The sequence below is a fragment of the Ascaphus truei genome, unplaced genomic scaffold (genome assembly GCF_040206685.1).
Source record: "Ascaphus truei isolate aAscTru1 unplaced genomic scaffold, aAscTru1.hap1 HAP1_SCAFFOLD_1957, whole genome shotgun sequence".
In the NCBI taxonomy this organism is placed as follows: domain Eukaryota; kingdom Metazoa; phylum Chordata; class Amphibia; order Anura; family Ascaphidae; genus Ascaphus; species Ascaphus truei.
Window position 1 is genome coordinate 4,467 of NW_027454862.1, and position 18,396 is coordinate 22,862.

Sequence of the window (18,396 nt, forward strand, 5' to 3'; positions counted from 1 at the left end):
CAGAAACACACTGCAGGGCCCACCTCTGTATACAGAAACACACACTGCAGTGCCCACCTCTGTATACAGAAACAGACACTTCAGGGCCCACCTCTGTATACAGAAACGCACACTGCAGCCAGGGTTGCCACCTTCTATTGAAGGCTAAACCGGAGATAACATTTTTTTAGATCTTTTTATTATACATTTATTTATCTTGCCTTTGGCTGTATCCTCCCCTCCAACTTCTGTCAACATGGCTGCACAACGTCACGTAATGCCCATTGCCATAACGAGACACTCCGTGACGTCACGCGGCATCAAGTTGACATGACAACGGGAATCATTATGGTGCCGAGGCTTCACGTGATGCCACATTGTCATGGCAACATGTCACCGCCTGACGTTAGTGTCTCGTTGTCATGGCAACGGGGGGCGTGACGTGATGTACATTGTTTAATAAATAATTTTTTTTAAGTGTCCCGGTTTTTCATTTTGAAAATCTGGTCACCCTAAGCCTATAGGGAACCATGTTAACGGTTTTGAAGCAAAAGGTGGCACTGTGTGCTCATTTGCATGTCATTTTCCAGAATCCCTTGCTGCAGTGGAAGTGCTGTGTTCTGGGTGATAATGGTGAAAGGCGGGGTAGCAGACCTGTCTAAGACATGCAAATGAGCATACAGTAATATTTCCCTTTGATTGATTGATATATATATATATATATATATATCAATCAATCAATGAGTGTCCGCCGCACAATAAATAAAGATTCTCAGACCTTCAGTATCTGTATTACATTTTTATTGCAAGAGACTTCAATCGCACAAGGTTTCGGGGAATTTAACTCCTTCGCCAGGTGAAAAAAAATATATATGTTATATGTGCACGTGGTGAACGGGTTAAATTCCCCGAATAGTTGTGCTATTGGAGTCTCCTGTAATAAAAAATGCAACACAGATACTGAAGGTCTGAGAATCTTTATTCATTGTGTTGCTGAGAAAATCGTTATATATATTTTATTCCCAGGAGCTGTAGGGTGGAGGTCCTGCTTGTTCTCTCAAACTGGCACTGTAGAAGACAGCTATAATGAGAGTATTTGTTTCAAACTTTTTCGAACGCGCTACGCACTCAAAAAAAAAAAAAAAAAAAAAAAAAACTCAGTACTAGAACGAGTGTAGGAACTTAGGGAGGACACCATCCCAGACCTACCGAAAACATACAGGGGATCTACGAGCAAGACCAACGAGGGGCAGAAAGCATGAACGGGAGCAGGAAAGTATAAGTGAGTGCGGTGCGGAGTACTGCTCTGTACATAGTACAGGAGGGAAGCATTTCAGAGAAAGAAGTGTGAGAACCAGAGGTCATGCTCTGAAGCTGGAGGGTGGGAGGCTCAGGGGAAATGTAATGAAGTACTTCTTTACGGAAAGGGTGGTGGATACGTGGAATAGCCTCCCAACAGAGATGTTATAGCTAATATGGTGAAGGAATTACACAGTGCTTGGATAGATAGACTGAAAGGGTTAACTAACCCCATTAACCATTTCACTACCATAGGAGCCATATGTATTTTATGCTGACTGTTGTACAGAGAATAATACACAGAAGAGGTGTCTTTATCCAAACAGATTGTTTAATAATCAGTAATCATAATCTGTTATAAAAAAATAATCATATTTAGAAATATACTATTATAAATATTTTATAAAGCAGTACAAAAATATAAAACGTTATCTGTGTGCTGTATACTCAGCACTGAAGATATATTTATAAAACAAGATATATTTATGCAAAATATCATGTTAAATTGTACATACTGTATAACACTTTTCTTGTACATGGTTCTGCAATTACATGTATATTTAACATGGATGGGCATGATTCGGACTCTGTGCTGAGCAATTTGAGAATTCAACATTCGATTTGCACTCCGAGTTGGACTTCAGAACAGATTATCAAATAGCAAAATCCAAGCCAAAACCCAAGAAAGTCATGTACAGTTAGCATGTAGTAGTTCAAGTTCATGGTGTCGTCCGTCAGGGTGTGGCGTGTTGAGGAGATTCTACAGTCCTTCTGCATGTTTACAGTATGTCCATCAACGTCACACCGCACCAGGACCACCCACCAGCTAAGCAGCTGCCTCTCCACTTACGGGTTAGATCTCTATTGGCCCTAGTGTGCCAGTAAGTGTTTTGAGACTTCCTCTTCATTTTTACCAAATGGTTGCCCTTTACAAACCAAAAAAATTTTTTGCAAAGTTTGAAAATGTTTGACCACATAATTAGTTTTTTTATTAACACCATATTTTTTTTTAGAACAAAAAAACCCATTGAAAGTTACCACCTTTAATATGCAACACTGGTTATGTAGTCTGTATATATTTGTAAAGCGGACAGGACGTGTGCTCCCCAGAAAGAAGTAGGTGATAACAAAAGAGTGGGAACAACCTTTCAGGATGGTCTATAATAAAGCCAGCCCCGGGTACCAGCAGCCCTCCTACACCAAGTGAGGCAGCGGGGCCTCGGCCTAAGGCTATTAAACCCCCTCACTGCCAGATGGGCCAGCAAGGCACAACTCTGGCAATGAAGGTGTTAAACACACTGGGCTGGGTACAAAGGTTTCTCTCTGTTACTCTTCTGCATTCTGTGCTTCCATATAAAAGTTTTTAGAACGGAGTATTAGCTGTGTGGTAGAGCCAAAAGCTCTCGGTGAATGGAGTTTTACTAGATATCCCTTTTTCACGGCTTGTATTTTAATGTTGGTGCAGCATTTAGATATTTAGTTTACATCTTCTATAGCTCTTTCTCCTTCTGTCCTTTTCCCTACTCTCTATCTTTCAATATCCATTCATCTCCCTGAATCTCTCTTTTCCAGTCTGTTTCTCACGAACTCCTTTTCATCGCAGTTGTGAAGCATTTTTATAATCTGTGATGTTCTGAATGCTCAGGATGTTCTGCTTGCACACGGAGCACCTGGCACACTCTCTCTGCACCCTCTGAGCACAGGGCTGGCAGTAGGAGCAGTGCCCACAGGGCCACAGCACGGAGTCAATTGTCCTGTCCCTGCAAATCACGCAGGTGGACTCATCTTCCAGGAACAGGCGGAAGTTATGGGTCTCTGGCTGGCAAAGCAAGGTGCTGGGTTCCTCTGGGCGACACTGACAAGCACTGGGGGTCTCCAAAGGTGGATGCAATGTTCTGGGTGCCTCACATGTCCGGTGCTCTCGTAGGTTGTGCCAGAGGCCTGGAGTGTGGGGAACTAAAGGAGAGAGAATAAACACAGTTAGAGGGTCAGCCCCATCATAGGGACCAAAGTAAGATAATGACAGTGTCATATTTAAAAAGTTAAATCTTGGTAAGTTTAAGTTTTCGGGCGGAATTATGATCATTACCTAATTCTTTTTTGTTTGTAAACTCTTGTATGTGCAGGGATATAGTTTATCCGGAGTCTTTCCCCATTGTTGTTTCATTTAGCAAATGATGGCAGTGTAAAATTAGTTCAACGAGATAATGGAAAAGAACAATAATTGCCCAACAACATTACAAATAAACACACCTGATTGAAATAAAAAGTGACTTGTAAAATAAGTGAAAATTAAACTTTAGGGGGAAGACAGGGAAAAGCAAATAGTGCAGACTGTACATCAAATCTTTATGTATCCAAACAAAACAAAAAAACAGTAAAATGCGCATCTCTCTCGGTTGGAGACAGAGAGACACAGTGCCTCCTTCCTGCTGCACCCGGGTTCCGGACACGCCAACGCGGATGTGGGACGTGACACCAACAGAAGCAGGAGCCGTGAGCTCGCAATTTGGAAACGCTGATACCCGGTTACTAAATGCCGATACTTTTTTAAACTGCATTCAAATTGTGATTGTATTGTATGTCTTTATTTATATAGCGCCATTAATGTACATAGCGCTTCACAGTAGTAATACATGTGGTAATCAAATAAATAACAGATAATATAAATAACAGATCATGGGCATAAGTGCTTTAGACATAAAAGTAACATTAAGGAAGAGGAGTCCCTGCCCCGAGGAGCTTACAGTCTAATTGGTGTGTAGGGGGAACGTACAGAGACAGTAGGAGGGAGTTCTGGTAAGTGCGTCTGCAGGGGGCCAAGCTTTATGTATCATGTGTTCAGAATATCCACAGTGCTATTCATATGCTTCTTTAAGCAAGTGTGTCTAAAGGTGGGTCTTAAAGGTGGATAGAGAGGGTGCAAGTCGGGTATTGAGGGGAAGGGCATTCCAGAGGTGAGGGGCAGTCAGTGAAAACGGTTTAAGGCGGGAGAGGGCTTTAGATACAAAGGGGGTAGAAAGAAGACATCCTTGAGAACGCAAGAGTCTGGATGGTGCATAATGAGAAATTAGGGCTGAGATGTAAGGAGGGGCAGAAGAGTGTAAAGCTTTAAAAAAAGTGAGAAGAATGGAGTGCGAGATGCGGGATTTGATCGGAAGCCAGGAGAGGGATTTCATGAGGGGAGATGCAGAGACAAATCTAGGAAAGAGTAGAGTGATTCTGGCAGCAGCATTTAGGATAGATTGTAGGGGAGACAGGTGAGAGGCAGGAAGGCCAGACAGCTGGAGGTTACAGTAATCAAGACGGGAGAGAATGAGGGCCTGGGTCAGAGTTTCAGCAGTCGAGCAACAGAGGAAAGGGCGTATCTTTGTTATATTGCGGAGGAAAAAGTCGACAGGTTTTAGGTATGTTTTGAATGTGAGGGGCGAATGCGATAGAGGAGTCGAGTGTGACCCCTAGGCAGCGTGCTTGGGCTACTGGATGAATGATCGTAGTTCCAACAGTAATGTGGAAGGAGGTAGTAGGGCCAGGTTTGGGAGGAAGTATGCGGAGCTCTGTTTTAGCCATGTTGAGTTTAAGGCGGCGGAGGGCCATGCAGTATGATATAGCAGAGAGACATTCAGAGACTTTGGTTTGTACAGCAGGTGTAAGGTCGGGTGTTTAAAAGTACATTTGTGTGTCGTCGGCATAGAGGTGATATTTAAACTGAAAAGATATTATTAGGTCACCTAAAGAGAGTGTGTACAGAGAAAAGAGAAGAGGTCCTAGGACAGAGCCCTGGGGTACCCCCACAGAGAGATCAATAGAGGAGGAGGTGTTAGCAGAAGAGACACTGAAAGTACGATGGGAGAGGTAGGATGAGATCCAGGATAGAGCTTTATTCCGAATACCAAGAGTATGGAGAATGTGAAGGAGAAGAGGGTGGTCCACGGTGTCAAATGCTGCAGAGAGGTCGAGTAATATGAGCAGAGTGTAATGACCTCTGTCTTTGGCAGCATGGAGGTCGTCAGTTATTTTAGTGAGGGCTGTTTCCGTGGAGCAGTGCGGAAGCCAGATTGTAGAGGGTCTAGGAGAGAATAGGTGTTGAGAAAATGGAGCAAGCGAGCGTATACAAGACGTTCAAGGAGTTTAGAGGCAAAAGGCAGGAGGGAGACAGGTCGATAGTTAAAAAGACAGGTAGGGTCAAGCTTGCTGTTTTTGAGTAATGGCATAACTGTTGCATGTTTGAAGGAGGATGGAAAGGTTCCAGAGCAGAGGGAGGAGTTAAACATGTGTGCGAGCATAGGGATTATAGTAGGAGCAAGAGGTTTTAGGAGATGGGAGGGAATGCGGTCAAGAGAGCAAGTGGTAGAGGGAGAAGAGGCGATCAACAGCGACACATCCTCCTCTGAGACAGTGGAAAAAGAGTCAAGGAAGGCAGGAGGAGAGTTAGGCCTCGGCCATGTTAGTTGCTTGCTGGCGGAAGCACGCTCCCGCTCAGCACTGAGCCCCTACAGCCGCAATTAGAGCGGCTTTAGTAGGGGCTCACCTGCGCTTCCGCGTGCTTGCGGAAGCGCAGGTCTTAGGGGAATTTAAAATTCCCCCGCTTGCCGGCGAGACAGGCCGGTCACGTGAGCGGTTCGCCCAATGAGGGCGAACCAGCTCCGTGACGTCACTGGCCCGCCCCCGGCCAGTGACGCACCGCCCCCGGCCTGCCCCCTGCAGGCCCGCTGACGGCGCGTGCGGTAAGCAACCGCAAGGCCAGGGAAAGCACCAGCTTTCCCTGAGCCTCAGCGCGCCTCAGCGAGCAAGCAGGGAGCATGGACTTAGAAAGAGGTGTAGGATGGGAGGAAGAAACAGAGGGGATGTTCTGACGTATGGATTCAACCTTTTCCTTAAAATAGTCAGCAAAGTCCTGAGCGGAGATGGAGGAAGGAGGGGCAGCTGAGGGTGGTTTGAGTAGAGCATCAAAGACAGAGAACAGTCGGCGTGGGTTAAACTTGTGCATGTTGATTAGTGAAGAAAAGTAGGCTTGTTTAGCTTGCGAGAGGGCAGAGTTGAAACAGGATAGCATAAATTTGCAGTGAAGGAAGTCTGCGAGAGTATGAGATTTCCTCCAGAGGCATTCAGAGGAAAGAGTGGAGGAACGCAGCATACGTGTGTGGGAATTTAGCCAGGGTCTAGGGTTAGAAGGGCGAGGGCGGCAGAGAGAAAGTGGGGCATGTAGATCAAGAGAGGAGGACAAGGCAGAGTTGTAGTTCCTGACCAGGTTGTCAGGGTCTGTATCAGAGCTGAGAGAGGAGAGGGAGGAGCGTAAAGTGGACTCAAAGTCAGGTAAGTGAATAGAGCACAGGTTTCTGCAGAACCGGGGGATAGATGGGAGGTGGAGAAGGGGAGAAGAGAGATAGAGAGAATGAGATGAGGTGATGGTCAGAGAGGGGTAATGGAGAAATCGGAGAGAGTTTTTAGTGAAAACCAGGTCTAAGTAGTGGCCATCCTTCTGGGTGCTGGCTGCAGTCCACTGTTGAAGGCCAAAAGAAGAGGTTAGAGAAAGAAAGCGGGAAGCCCAAGGGAGAGAGGGGTCATCAATGTGGCAATTGAAGTCCCCAAGGAGAAGAACAGGGGAGTGTGAGGAGAGAAAGAAAGAGAGCCAGGATTCAAAGTGAGAGAGAAAGTAAGAAGGGCGATGATTAGAGGTAGGTGGGCGATAGATGACCGCCACATGGACAGGGAGAGGAAAGAAGAAGATCTGGATAGTGTGAGCCTCAAAGGAGGGAAAAGCATGAGAGGGAGGAATAGGAAGGGTTCGGTAACGGCAGAGAGAGGAGAGGAGGAGCCCCACGCCTCCACCCCTGCCATCAGTGCGCGGAGTGTGGGAGAAAGAAAGGCCACCATAAGAGAGGGCAGCTTCCATAGCAGAGTCAGACTGAGTGAGCCAGGTCTCAGTTATAGCAAACAGGAGCAGAGAGTGAGATAGAAAAAAGTCATGTACAGAGAGGAACTTGTTAGAAAGGGAGCGAGCATTCCAAAGGGCACAGGAGAAAGGGAGAGAGGAGGGGGGGTGGCAGGGGATGGGCATGAGGTTTGAGGGGTTGACACCAGGAGTAGAGGTTGCAATTGGCAGGGAGAGGACAAGCACATGTAGGACATTGATTGCGCATTTTACGGTTTTTATTTTTGATACATAAATATTTGTCTCTGAGATTACCATTTTCCAAAAACCATGGGTAGCAGATTGGGAGCTTTGCTTGTTTTATATGTGGGAATATGAGAGTAGGATTATTCACTAGACACTATCACTACTCCTCCCCTGTGAGGACATATTACACTATATTGTGTTTTATTTTTTATTTATTTTTATGGGTTCCCTGCGCTCCCCTGCCTGTGAAGAAATTTACAACAGGCAGTACCTGCAAAGCGTTGCCCCGTGAATCCATCCAGTCACCTGTTTTCTGACAACCGCAAAGCGTTGCTCCACTGAGCCAGCCCTGGCTAGAGCCCTGCAGTGTCGCTCCATTAATTCCTCCCTTGGACTAACTACTGCACAGCATCAATCCATTAACCCTCTTCCCTGCCTCAACCCTGCAGAGCATCCCTCCACAAGGGAGAATCTAAAATTAAGCTCTGTAGCAGTGAAAGGGCTAAAGATGTGACTTTTGGGAGGTGGGGTTTATCCAATACTCTCTTACCTAGAAGCTGGATGGCCTTGGTCTGGCCATACACATCCACTATGGCCCAAAGCGGGGTCTTCCTGGGAACTCCTGAGAAAAGCACCCTGGGCCGCAGCTCCCCCTCTGCCTGGCATAGCGCTTGGCCCTTGCTGTCCACCCAGAAGGAGAGTAATGCCCCTTGCTGACACAGTTCCTCGGGGATCCCCACTGCCCAGAATCCGGGGTTCCAGACGAGGTCGGGGCAGGCAAAGGGTGGCAGGATGGTGGTTTCCAGGTTGCTGGGGTCCACGGTGGTGAAGCCCAACCGCAGTCCCCCATGCCAGCGAGGCTCCTCCTGCAGCACCTGCAGCTTCAGACGCTCCTTGCGGCGTAGTGGACGGTCTGAGAAGAGCAGTCCGTGGTGGAAGCTGCGGCAGCGCTCAGCCCGGCGCAGACAGCTGTCTAGAGATATGTTGGAGCCTCTGACATGGGGGTGGAAGCTCAAGGGCTCTGCATGGGGAAGGGAACAGGAGGGTTAGAGAAGTCACAGTGACACAAGATGCACAGGAAGCTCATACAGCACAGTGACATGTACGGTATGACATGACACTGCGCCACACTGCATGACATCAAATCCCATCCCAAAGACCCTGTGTCACAGAGCATAACATCCCCACTTGACAGTGTGCAGCAAAGACAGTTGAAGTGTAACTGCATTCATATAACAACCAGGGGGAGGTTGAATCCCTCCCAGGAATTCCAGCACCTGGCACGACTAGTAAGTATGCCCTAAAGGCCTTGCAATCTAAATGGAGTGGGAATCATACAATGCAGGACATAGATCAGGAATGTTCCCGGCACAGATAAGCAGTTTGTGGCACTGAGGGGGAGTCTACAAACTAATAAAATAATTAAGTCAGGTGAATTTATGTTTCTGGGTAGATAGCACAAATGCAGACACCAGAGATAATGCATTAATACATGTCTTATTTAATTTACGTTCATATATTATGTGTGACATGGAGTTTACCCTGCAGATAAGATAAGCAGTATACTTGTAGATAAGAAGCTGTGTAACCTCCCATATCTCTGTGTGCAGATAACACAGTCATCATGTTTATTAACCTACATCCTGCTAACAGATTGCAGACTGAGGTCAGGTGCCCCTTATCTGAACACTGTCACTATTAAGGCTTAAACAGTGCCCTGCAGATCGCAGACTGTGAGCTACCAGGTTTCTAGAACTCATTTCCCAAAATAGGTGCCATTAAGAAGGAAACAGAAAGCACGTGTTATACACGATGATATCAGCCTTGTGCCATTACAATAGTAGACTCATAACAAGGGGTGGGACTGGAAGATCACAGTGGCTGGGGTTTCCCGGTCAGGTTCATGGTAAAAGCTGCAGCCAGAAATACCTGCTGAATTACTAAAACGCTGCAGGGCTTTTACTCAGTTTAGTAAACCAATGCCTGGTAATTGCTGCTGCTACTGCTACTCGGGAACTGAGTATACCAAGAACTAATCACTGCAACGTTAAGGATAATTAAGGCACCGTTAGGTTGTAGTTTGTAGTAGTAAAACATAATGGGGACCCCCTCCCCCCATTAGCCCCCTTTTTTTTTTACTTGTCCCCCTCAAATTTATAATTCACCCCCACATAAAAATTAAAAGTAAAAAAACAAAAGACAAACCTATCATGGAGTCCCCGGACTGCAAAACTGGTACAAAAAAGGGCACCAGATGTACGAAACAAAGAATCCTACAGAACGCACTGGGAGTTCTCCCATTGGAGCAAATTGTGTGCACTGGTTTTACTCCAGTTTGCAACCAAGGGGAGATTGCTGACTAGGTAGTAACACCATGAAATTACAGTAAATACTGCGAAAATTGCACATTTTCATATATTTGTATATTTGGGACATGATCAGAGTTCATAACTGCTAACAAATGTTTTTTTTAAGCGATTACATTTTTTTTTAAATGCAAAACAATTGAAAAAAAAAACTGAATATAGTTAAATAGCAAAAGGTTAAAAAGTTATTACAATCTTTTACCCTGAAAGTTTCTTCAAAATATTCATATTGGTTCTAAAATGTTGAAGGAAAAAAAATCTGCAAAGCGAGTTTTGACACATTCACTCATCTCTAACAATACGATTATTGGCACAGATATTAAGACAGATTTTGGCATGTAGTGGCTTCCAACTCCTCTATAAGGGAACTTAAAATGGAGGAGGGACACACACACATTGACTGATACAGAAATTGGTGAAATATACTGACCCGTGTCAAAGATGTTATACTTAATACCCCAATTAATAAACTTCACTAAGCAAAATAAAATCCTTATTCTTTCAAATGAGATTTTCAAGTACAAGAGAATGGGTTTCCCAAAAGGAACACAATTGCCTTTGGCGTAGGTAGTAAGGCACTATATGATTCTTGCTATTGTATCATCAGAATATAGGGTCATCATCACATGCAGTATAGGAATCACCACAGCAAAACAATAAAATGCGTGCCACCATAACTTTCTCATGCTCATCTCCCATTATGAGGAACATTTACCTGTGAACAGAGGACACTTACCCCCTGTCTCAGAGCTATTGCACAGTCCCATCTTTGTGTGTAGAAGTGTCTGAAGAAGCCAACCATGTGTGTGTGTTTATATTGGATATGTAGGAGGAGATATGCATGAGGTGTGTGGGAAGGACGATTGCATTCCCCTGTTAAATTGAAGTACAGCCCTTATTACCATTTTACATCCTCGTTTGGAAAGTCCCGGACTAGGGTATATATCACAAGAGCAGTGTGCCGAGGGTGAAGGTTTTAGTTTCACTTTAGGATGTTATATTCACATTTAGCTTTTACTTACCCTGGTCATATCTACCCATGTGGAACTTTTGGCAAGACTGCTTTCTACTCTGCTGAAATATGTGTTAGGAAACTTTGCATGGGGAGTTTTAAATATGACTGCATTTGTGAATGAGAGAAAATAAAAACGACTCTAATTTTCATTACTAAAACTTTAGCATTACTGTAGGACTGATGTGTATTTTGGATGTCAATTTTCTCTGCATTAGGACCTATATAGGTTGCATATCCTCCAACTATACCTATGTAGCAGATACACTACAGGCGTTTCTGTTCTGTAAGAGCAGCCACACCTATTAAACATAAGTTTTTGTGCATGATAATTTGCATAGGTTAGGAAACTTCCATTGAAACTGCAGCTTCATCCAGCACAAGTAGAGAAACTTCAGTGGTACCTATTTTTATGTGCAAAATGTTGGAGGGTCTGAAATTGGGGGCTTAGGAAGGTAAAAAGCTGCAGACAAAGCAATAACCTACGTGTGTTTTATTAAAATAAATCAGTTCTGTACTATGAGAAGATACGTGTAGCATTTTTTTTTAAACAACTGTGAATGACATTTTTAATATATTATAATGTAACAAGCATTTTTTGTTTCTATAGTAACCATTAACAAAGTCACATCCCCTTCCTCTTCTGAAACAGGCTCTGGCACACACCTGTTTGAGACTTGCCATCTCTCTAGCAGTGTACCAATTGTATTTAGTAACTGCCTGGTTACATGATCTTCCCCCCAGACTTTGTATCTTTGGTCCTCTTCTGCTGCACTGACAGTCATTTAGTGAACTCCTGAGCCGAATTTTCGCCAATCGATCACTGCTGCTTTAATATAGATAAATGTACGGTTCTGCCTTTGGTTAGCAAGTTACTTACATATAGAGGTTGTGTGAAGCTCTTGAGAATCGTTTGCAAAATCTTTTGTGTTTATGAAATTTCTCTGAAATTTGCACACAAAAAAGTGGTATAATAATAGCATGTTCTTGTATAGCGCTGCTAGTTTTACGTAGCGCTTTACAGAGACATTTTTCAGGCACAGGTCCCTGCCCCGTGGAGCTTACAATCTATTGTTTTGGGTGCCTGAGGCACAGGGAGATAACGTGAATTGCCCACAGTAACAAGGAGCCAACAACGGGAATTGAACCAGATTACCCTGCTTCAAACTCAGTGCCAGTCAGTGCCGGGTGATTACGCATGCTGCTAATACCTGTATGCTCTGGGAGCCTGGGGTGAGCACTCTCTTTCTTAGTGCAGCGCCCCCACCTATGAGGATCCCAGCATAGGCAGGATTTTCTCCTCATAGGAACCAATACAATAGCAATAATACTATCACACCAAGGTATCATATAACTCGTATTTACTATACTCAGTGCAATGCAACAATAACACACAAATGATAACACACACACCTTTTGGTAGCTAGCCCCAAATAACCCCGAGGTGCCTGTGCACCTGTATAACGGTGTCCAACAACACCACGCAGCGGGGCCTCCGACAGCAATTCCTCTCTCGCTTATGGTCCAGGACCTCCTCGTGGTGTGAGCTCCAGCCAGAGTGTCTCACAAAATGTGCCTGAACTTGCTGTCTGGTCCCAGGCCGCAGATCGCCGTATGGACGTCCGTCCACTGACGCAATAGGGCTGCTGCAAGTCTAATGGGAGGATCCCTATCTGGGGCCTTCCCTACAATACTCCACTATGTGGGGATCAGGGCCTTGGGGCAGAGTTCTGACCTAGTCCAGGGTCTTTTTGGCTACCTGGATGCGTCCGTCCTCTCTGCCGGCTCCTGCAAGACTGCCTGCGTGTTTCCTGCCCCACAGAGGATATCAGGAGTCTCTTTTATGGCCACTCTCGCCTGATTGGCTCTGAGGGCCCATGTGATCCAACCGAGGCTTCTGGGAATTGTAGTCCCGAAATGCCCAACATGGCCACGGCCACTCTCCCCGATCAGCTCTGCACACAGAACAAACCGGCTGAGCAGTTCCCCTGCACCAGAGGCAAGGTAGGGGACTCTGCTACATCTTCCCCCTGGTGGAGAATTAAATGTGCCCGCTTGAGAACAGCAGTACCACAATGTTTATATAATAAAAATCCTGTGCATAACTGTTTTATATAATGAAAACACAGTGTAATATATACATACTTAAATTGCATTCAACACTTCAGTTAGACTTACTGTAGCATAATGGAGGCTAACTTGCACCGAGACGACTGCTGAGATTCATAGTGGGGTGCCCCATGTGAATCGTAAGCCACCCTCATGGGAGGTCATCTCGGTCCTTGGCTTCGACAAACTTCTTCTATTTCTTTGTGGTCGGAGAGGCTACCACCGGCTTGAGGCCCTGGCCCTCTCAGAATGAATGTCATTAACACCCTTTGGGGGGAAGATAGGACTTTTTGGGTCCAGAGACCGACTTGTTGAGGGCACTGGAGTGGGCGCCTTACTGACAGGGCCATTATCCGATTCTTCTTCTGGTGCATCCCACCAGTCTCGGTGGGTATTTGAAGAAGTACCTTCCATTGGATACTGGTTTTCTTTCACTGAAGCTTCTGGAATCGCGCTGGAATCTTCTCGTTCAGTGGGGGGGGGGGGGGGTCAGTATGGGCAATGGGTCAGGTTCACTTCCTCCCACTTAAGGGATTGGTAACAAATTATTCCTTTTCGAGACTTATCTGCCCCTCCGAATCCTTGATGCGATAGACAGGGAGGCCAGGTATCTGCGACTCCACCTGGAACGGAGCCTCTCGCCATCTGTCAGCTAACTTGTGTTTCCCCGGTATTCCCAGGTTCGTAGAAGAACCGTGTCTCCAGACTGTAGCTCCCGATACCGTACTTTACAATCATATCTCCGCTTGTTGTTCTCTTTTAATTTGGCAGTGGCTTCTTCCGCCAAGCGATACGCCCTCTGGAGGCTGTCTTTCAGCCGCTGTACATACTTGTAGTGGGTCAATTTGGTACTCTGTCGATAGAAACCCTTAGCCGGATATCCACTAGTAGTCTGGCCTCTCGACCGAACATCAGGAAATAGGGTGAATAACCCATAGACTCGTGCCTGGTGCAATTATAGGCGTGTACCATATGCTCCACGTGCTTGCTCCATCCGGCCTTCTCTGAGTCTTTCAGAGTGCCCAGCATATACCAGTAGAGTTTGGTTGAAGCTTTCTGGAAGGGCATCTTCTTCAGGGTGGTAGGGAGTCGTACGAGACTTCTCGATATTGAGCAGCTTTTAGAGTTCTTTGATCTGCTTGCACTCGAAGTCCCTCCCTTGATCTGAGTGCATCCGATTAGGTAACCCGTAAGGTATAAAGTACTTTTCCCACAGTATTTTGGCTACTGTGAGAGCTTTCTGGTCCTTGGTAGGGAACGCTTGAGCATATCCGGTGTAATGATATGTTACTACGAGAACAAAAAGTATGTGAGTTTAAGCAGCACCCCACTAGAGATAAAGTATCTCAGTAGATAAATAGATGATCAGGTGCACGGAAACAGAGAGGAACCCCTGGCCCCCTCAGAGTAATAACTAAATAGATATGCTGGTTCCCAGAACTCAAAATGAAAAAATAAGTCAAAGACATCAATAGAAAACTAACAGTAATGTATTGAAACAATAAATGTACTGTATAACATACGCCAACCCTATTGTAGGCTAGGAGGGAGCCTAACATGAAAAAAGAGGGCTAAACAAAAAATCACAAGTCTGGAGAGGGAGGGACGTGGGGGAAAAAACGTGGAGAATAACAACCATAAGGGAAAAAGAAAAAGCAATAGACAAAAAAGAGAAAAACACGCTTGACGTATAACATACGGTACGGTAAGGTGATATATTATAAGGGGGCAACGACCGTTTCGGGGACAAAGATTCCCCTTCCTCAGGCCCGTTCCCACAATCTAAAATAGTGTGTGGTTCTTCCCTTTATAATATCCCTCCACCTAAACATCCCTCAAAAAAATCAGCAAGAAGACAGAAGTCAAATAATACATGCTGTATACTTGTCAGGAATCAGCGTTCTCCTCGCTTCCCACACAGAGCACTCCCTCTCCGCAGGGAGCCCCTGGACACACAAAACAATCCTGCCTTACCGGACTCCATGGCTCCTCGCTCCTGCCGCCGTCGCGGGATCACTCCCCTCGGCGATTCCTCTGCTCAGCGCCGGGCGCACCCACGCCCTCCTGCACGCACACCTACACGCACGCCAGCCTCAGACGTTATGTGCATGCATTCCCAGCTTACAGAGCACACGCCTAACAGAGCACTTTTAACCACTGCTCCTGCAGTGAGGCGTCGCCCCCAAGCATCACACAGTTCCATGCAAATCAATGATTACACTCAGCTGGGCTGTAACACCTCCCTCCTATCAGGGAGGACTCCTTGCAGTCCTCCAGGCCTGCCCCCTTTTCCTATGGGCCTGCCCAGCTTTATTATGCCTGTGCTTCCCATCACTCGTCGCTCGACATAGTTCTGTATGGAAGCATTTGACTACTCTCTCAGTGACTCCTCAGGTATTGACGCGGATTGGACGACTACCCCCTCTGGCTCTCGACTTCGGCTCTACTTGGACTTCGTGACTTCTGGCATCCCTGTAACACGGCTTATACCTTCGACCATCCGCAACTCTCCAATCCCTGATCTTGGCAACGGCAATAACTACTCCTCTTCTACTACCGGTACCGGCAAGTATTGTCTTCCTTACTATACCTGGCCTGGCAACACTAACACCACACTCCGGACGCGCTCCCTTTGCTGCGGGTGCGTGTATCCCTACGTCCCACCTCAGCACAGGGGACGGGTCTGGTCTGCGGGCAGCACCGGTGTAACATTATGTCGAGCCCACAAGACGCAAACCAGACCGAACTTCAACAGTTTCTCTCCAATCTGCTTCAGCAAAACCAGGCCATGGCGGATCAAATTGTGACACTTACACGCCAGGACGCAGTACTCTCAGACAGGGTACCTGTTGCCACCTTTTTAGACTCTGACTTTTCATTCCCTGAACAAGGCTTGTCTGCATCCCTGGTTGGACCACTGCTGTTCACAGGGTTCCCATTTCAAAAGACAAGAGTGCTTCCATTATTTTGTTACTGCATACTGTGATTTTTTCTTGCAATCTGTAGTTCTTCCTATGATTGGTTCTAAGGTTTCAGGTTTACCTGCAAGTTCCCCTAAAGTGTGTTTTCTCTGTAACCTGTGATATCCCTACGCCTGATATCAAAAGTTTCAGATTTAACTGCAAGGTTCTGTCTGATATTCCTATGTCTGATGTCAAAAGTTTCAGATCTAACTGCAAGTTTTCTCTATAGTAGTTTCCTGCTGTCTATGATATTTCTATGCCTGATTTCAGAAGTTTCAGATTTAAACTGCAGGTTTTCTCTGTCTGTATGATATCCCTACGCCTGATGTCTAAAGTTTCAGATTTAAACTGCAGGTTCTCTCTGTCTGTATGATATCCCTACGCCTGATTTCTAAAGTTTCAGATATAACTACAGGTTTCTCTGTCTATGTTTTTTCCTTGCATTTATAGATCTCCGTGACTGATGCTAAAGTCTCAAAAGGTCAGCTCTCCTATCTTGTGTCTCTCTGTGTCTAATATTCCTGTTGTTCATTCTAATGCTTCTGCTTTAAAAACACATTTCCTCTTTACTGGTTTCTTGGGAAGTGTGGTTTCCCCATGTCTGAAATTATGGCTCCCACTCAAACAGTCTTGAGCAGTAAATGTGAACACAGTACCACTGATTCTTCAGAACTTCTCAAAGCAAGGAAGAAGAAGAAAAAGAAGGGAGGCATTACTGTGGAAGTTGCAGAAGGAATTAAGAATGAAAATTTAACCTCAGAGTCTGCATTTGATGAAAGAGATATGCTGCAGCTTAAGGCAACTCACAGACGTATCCCAAGAATAGTGGAAGAAAAGAAAGATGCCCCTACTCAGATGCTTCAAGCTGCACAGAAAGCGATTGATTGTCTTTATGGACGTTTAGATAAGGAGCAAGAAGCCAACGCTGCACTACAAAGCTGTCTATCCTCAGCAATTGCTAAGTGTGTTCTTCAGGAGAAAGAAAAAGAGCAGTTGGAGAGTGACCTGGATGTCATGTCAGGTGAGCTGGAGAAGGCATATACTGATGCTGCTGAGAATCGGCGCCTCGCTTCTAAAAGTAACGAATTCCTGGAAATCTCTATGAAGGAAATTGACAGGCTTAATACAGAGCTTAAAGTCTCCCAGGAGGAGATTTGCTACTTCAAAAAAGAGATGGAAGTCATTCGGGAGGAGAGATGCTACTTGAAAACAGAGATACGTTCTATGAGAGACGCCTCTGAAGAGTTAAATAAGAGGTTTGAAACTATAGACCAAATGAGTAAGAACTTCTCTGTCCAAGCCAGTGAAGGAGATAAAAGACTCCATGAATCAGAAGAGGAGAAGAGACTATTGATAGAAGAAAAGTCAAGGATGCAATTAGCACTGGAAAAAGCAGAGGGTGACTGGGAAAAAGAAAAATATCAGTTGAAGAATGACAGGTTGATCTTGTGAAGTAAGCTGGAGAAGGCCTACGCTGATTCTGCCCAGTACCAGACTTTCATGGCTCAAGTTGACGCAGCACTGGAAGCATCTCAGAAAAAGGTTCACAGGCTTACTACAGAGCTGGAAGCCTCTAAGGAGAAGAGTTGCCACTTCAACACAGAACTATGTTCATTGAGAGAAATCTTCGAAGGGTTAAATATTAGTTTTGAAACTGTAACCCAAGAGTGCAAGAATCTCTATGTCCAAGTCAGTGAAGGAGATAAGAAACTCCATGAATTAGGAGAGGAGAAGAAACAGTTGGCCCAGGAAAAGTTAGACGTTTAAACAGCACTGCAGAATGCAGAGAGAGTGCTGCAAGAAGAACGTATCTCCCTGCAGCGGCGCACACAAGCAGAAAATATGCTGCAGAGTCAGCTGCGAGAACTGCGTACACATCTGCAGGACACCAAGGAGAAATGGGTGAATGCTGAAGAAAAGCAGCGAGTTCTGCAGGAAGAAAGTTTCCAGACTGCCTACAAAATAAAGATGCTGCAAGATTATTTGAGTACCCAGTGTGTCCTCAAAGAACAGCATGAGGAGCTGAAGTCCACACTGAGCATAACCAGAGCCTCGCTGGAGGAAGAGCTAAAGCTAGCAGCTGAACACACATCTCAGCAACTCACAGCGCTGCAGGCGCAGATCGCTGAGCTCAAGACACAGCTTGCCAAAAAGGAGGAGAGAGAGAAGATGTCCGTCTGTCAAGTGGCTGGCCTGACACAGCGCTATGAGGTCAAAATGGCCGATGCCTGCAAATTATTGGACCACACAGCCCGTGATAAGGTCCGGCTGCAGCTGGAGCAGTACAATGCCCGGGAAGAGTACCGGCAGCTGCAGATCAGAAATGAAGAAGATGCATCATATTTAAGCTTTACTCTGAGTCAGCTGGGAGATATGGAGTCGCGACTCAACTCCAAAGAAGCCGAACTGACAACTGCATTGAGTGGGAAAAGAAGTGCAGAAGGACAGCTTCAAGAGCTGAAAACTCAAATAGCTGGTCTTAATGAGAATTTATGGTGATACCACGAAACAGCAGTCACAAAAGGAGACCATGGAGCGTGAATTCTA

General features: G+C 45.5%; 1 protein-coding gene across 2 annotated transcripts; it reads right to left on the reverse strand.

The window, feature by feature from the left end:
- Positions 1 to 1,603: 1,603 nt before the first annotated feature.
- On the reverse strand, positions 1,604 to 10,647 carry NEURL3 (neuralized E3 ubiquitin protein ligase 3). 2 transcript variants are annotated; one of them, XM_075582162.1, is made up of 3 exons: positions 10,481 to 10,632; positions 7,950 to 8,420; positions 1,604 to 3,234 (listed from the first exon to the last, which is right to left on the reverse strand). In XM_075582162.1, the coding sequence occupies exons 1-3, from the start codon at positions 10,530 to 10,532 to the stop codon at positions 2,873 to 2,875; spliced, it is 885 nt and encodes a 294-aa protein (XP_075438277.1). In that variant the 5' UTR covers positions 10,533 to 10,632; the 3' UTR covers positions 1,604 to 2,872. The 2 variants fall into 2 exon arrangements, with proteins under 2 accessions (XP_075438277.1, XP_075438278.1); XM_075582163.1 differs by having other exon boundaries at positions 1,605 to 3,234; positions 10,502 to 10,647.
- Positions 10,648 to 18,396: the final 7,749 nt, after the last annotated feature.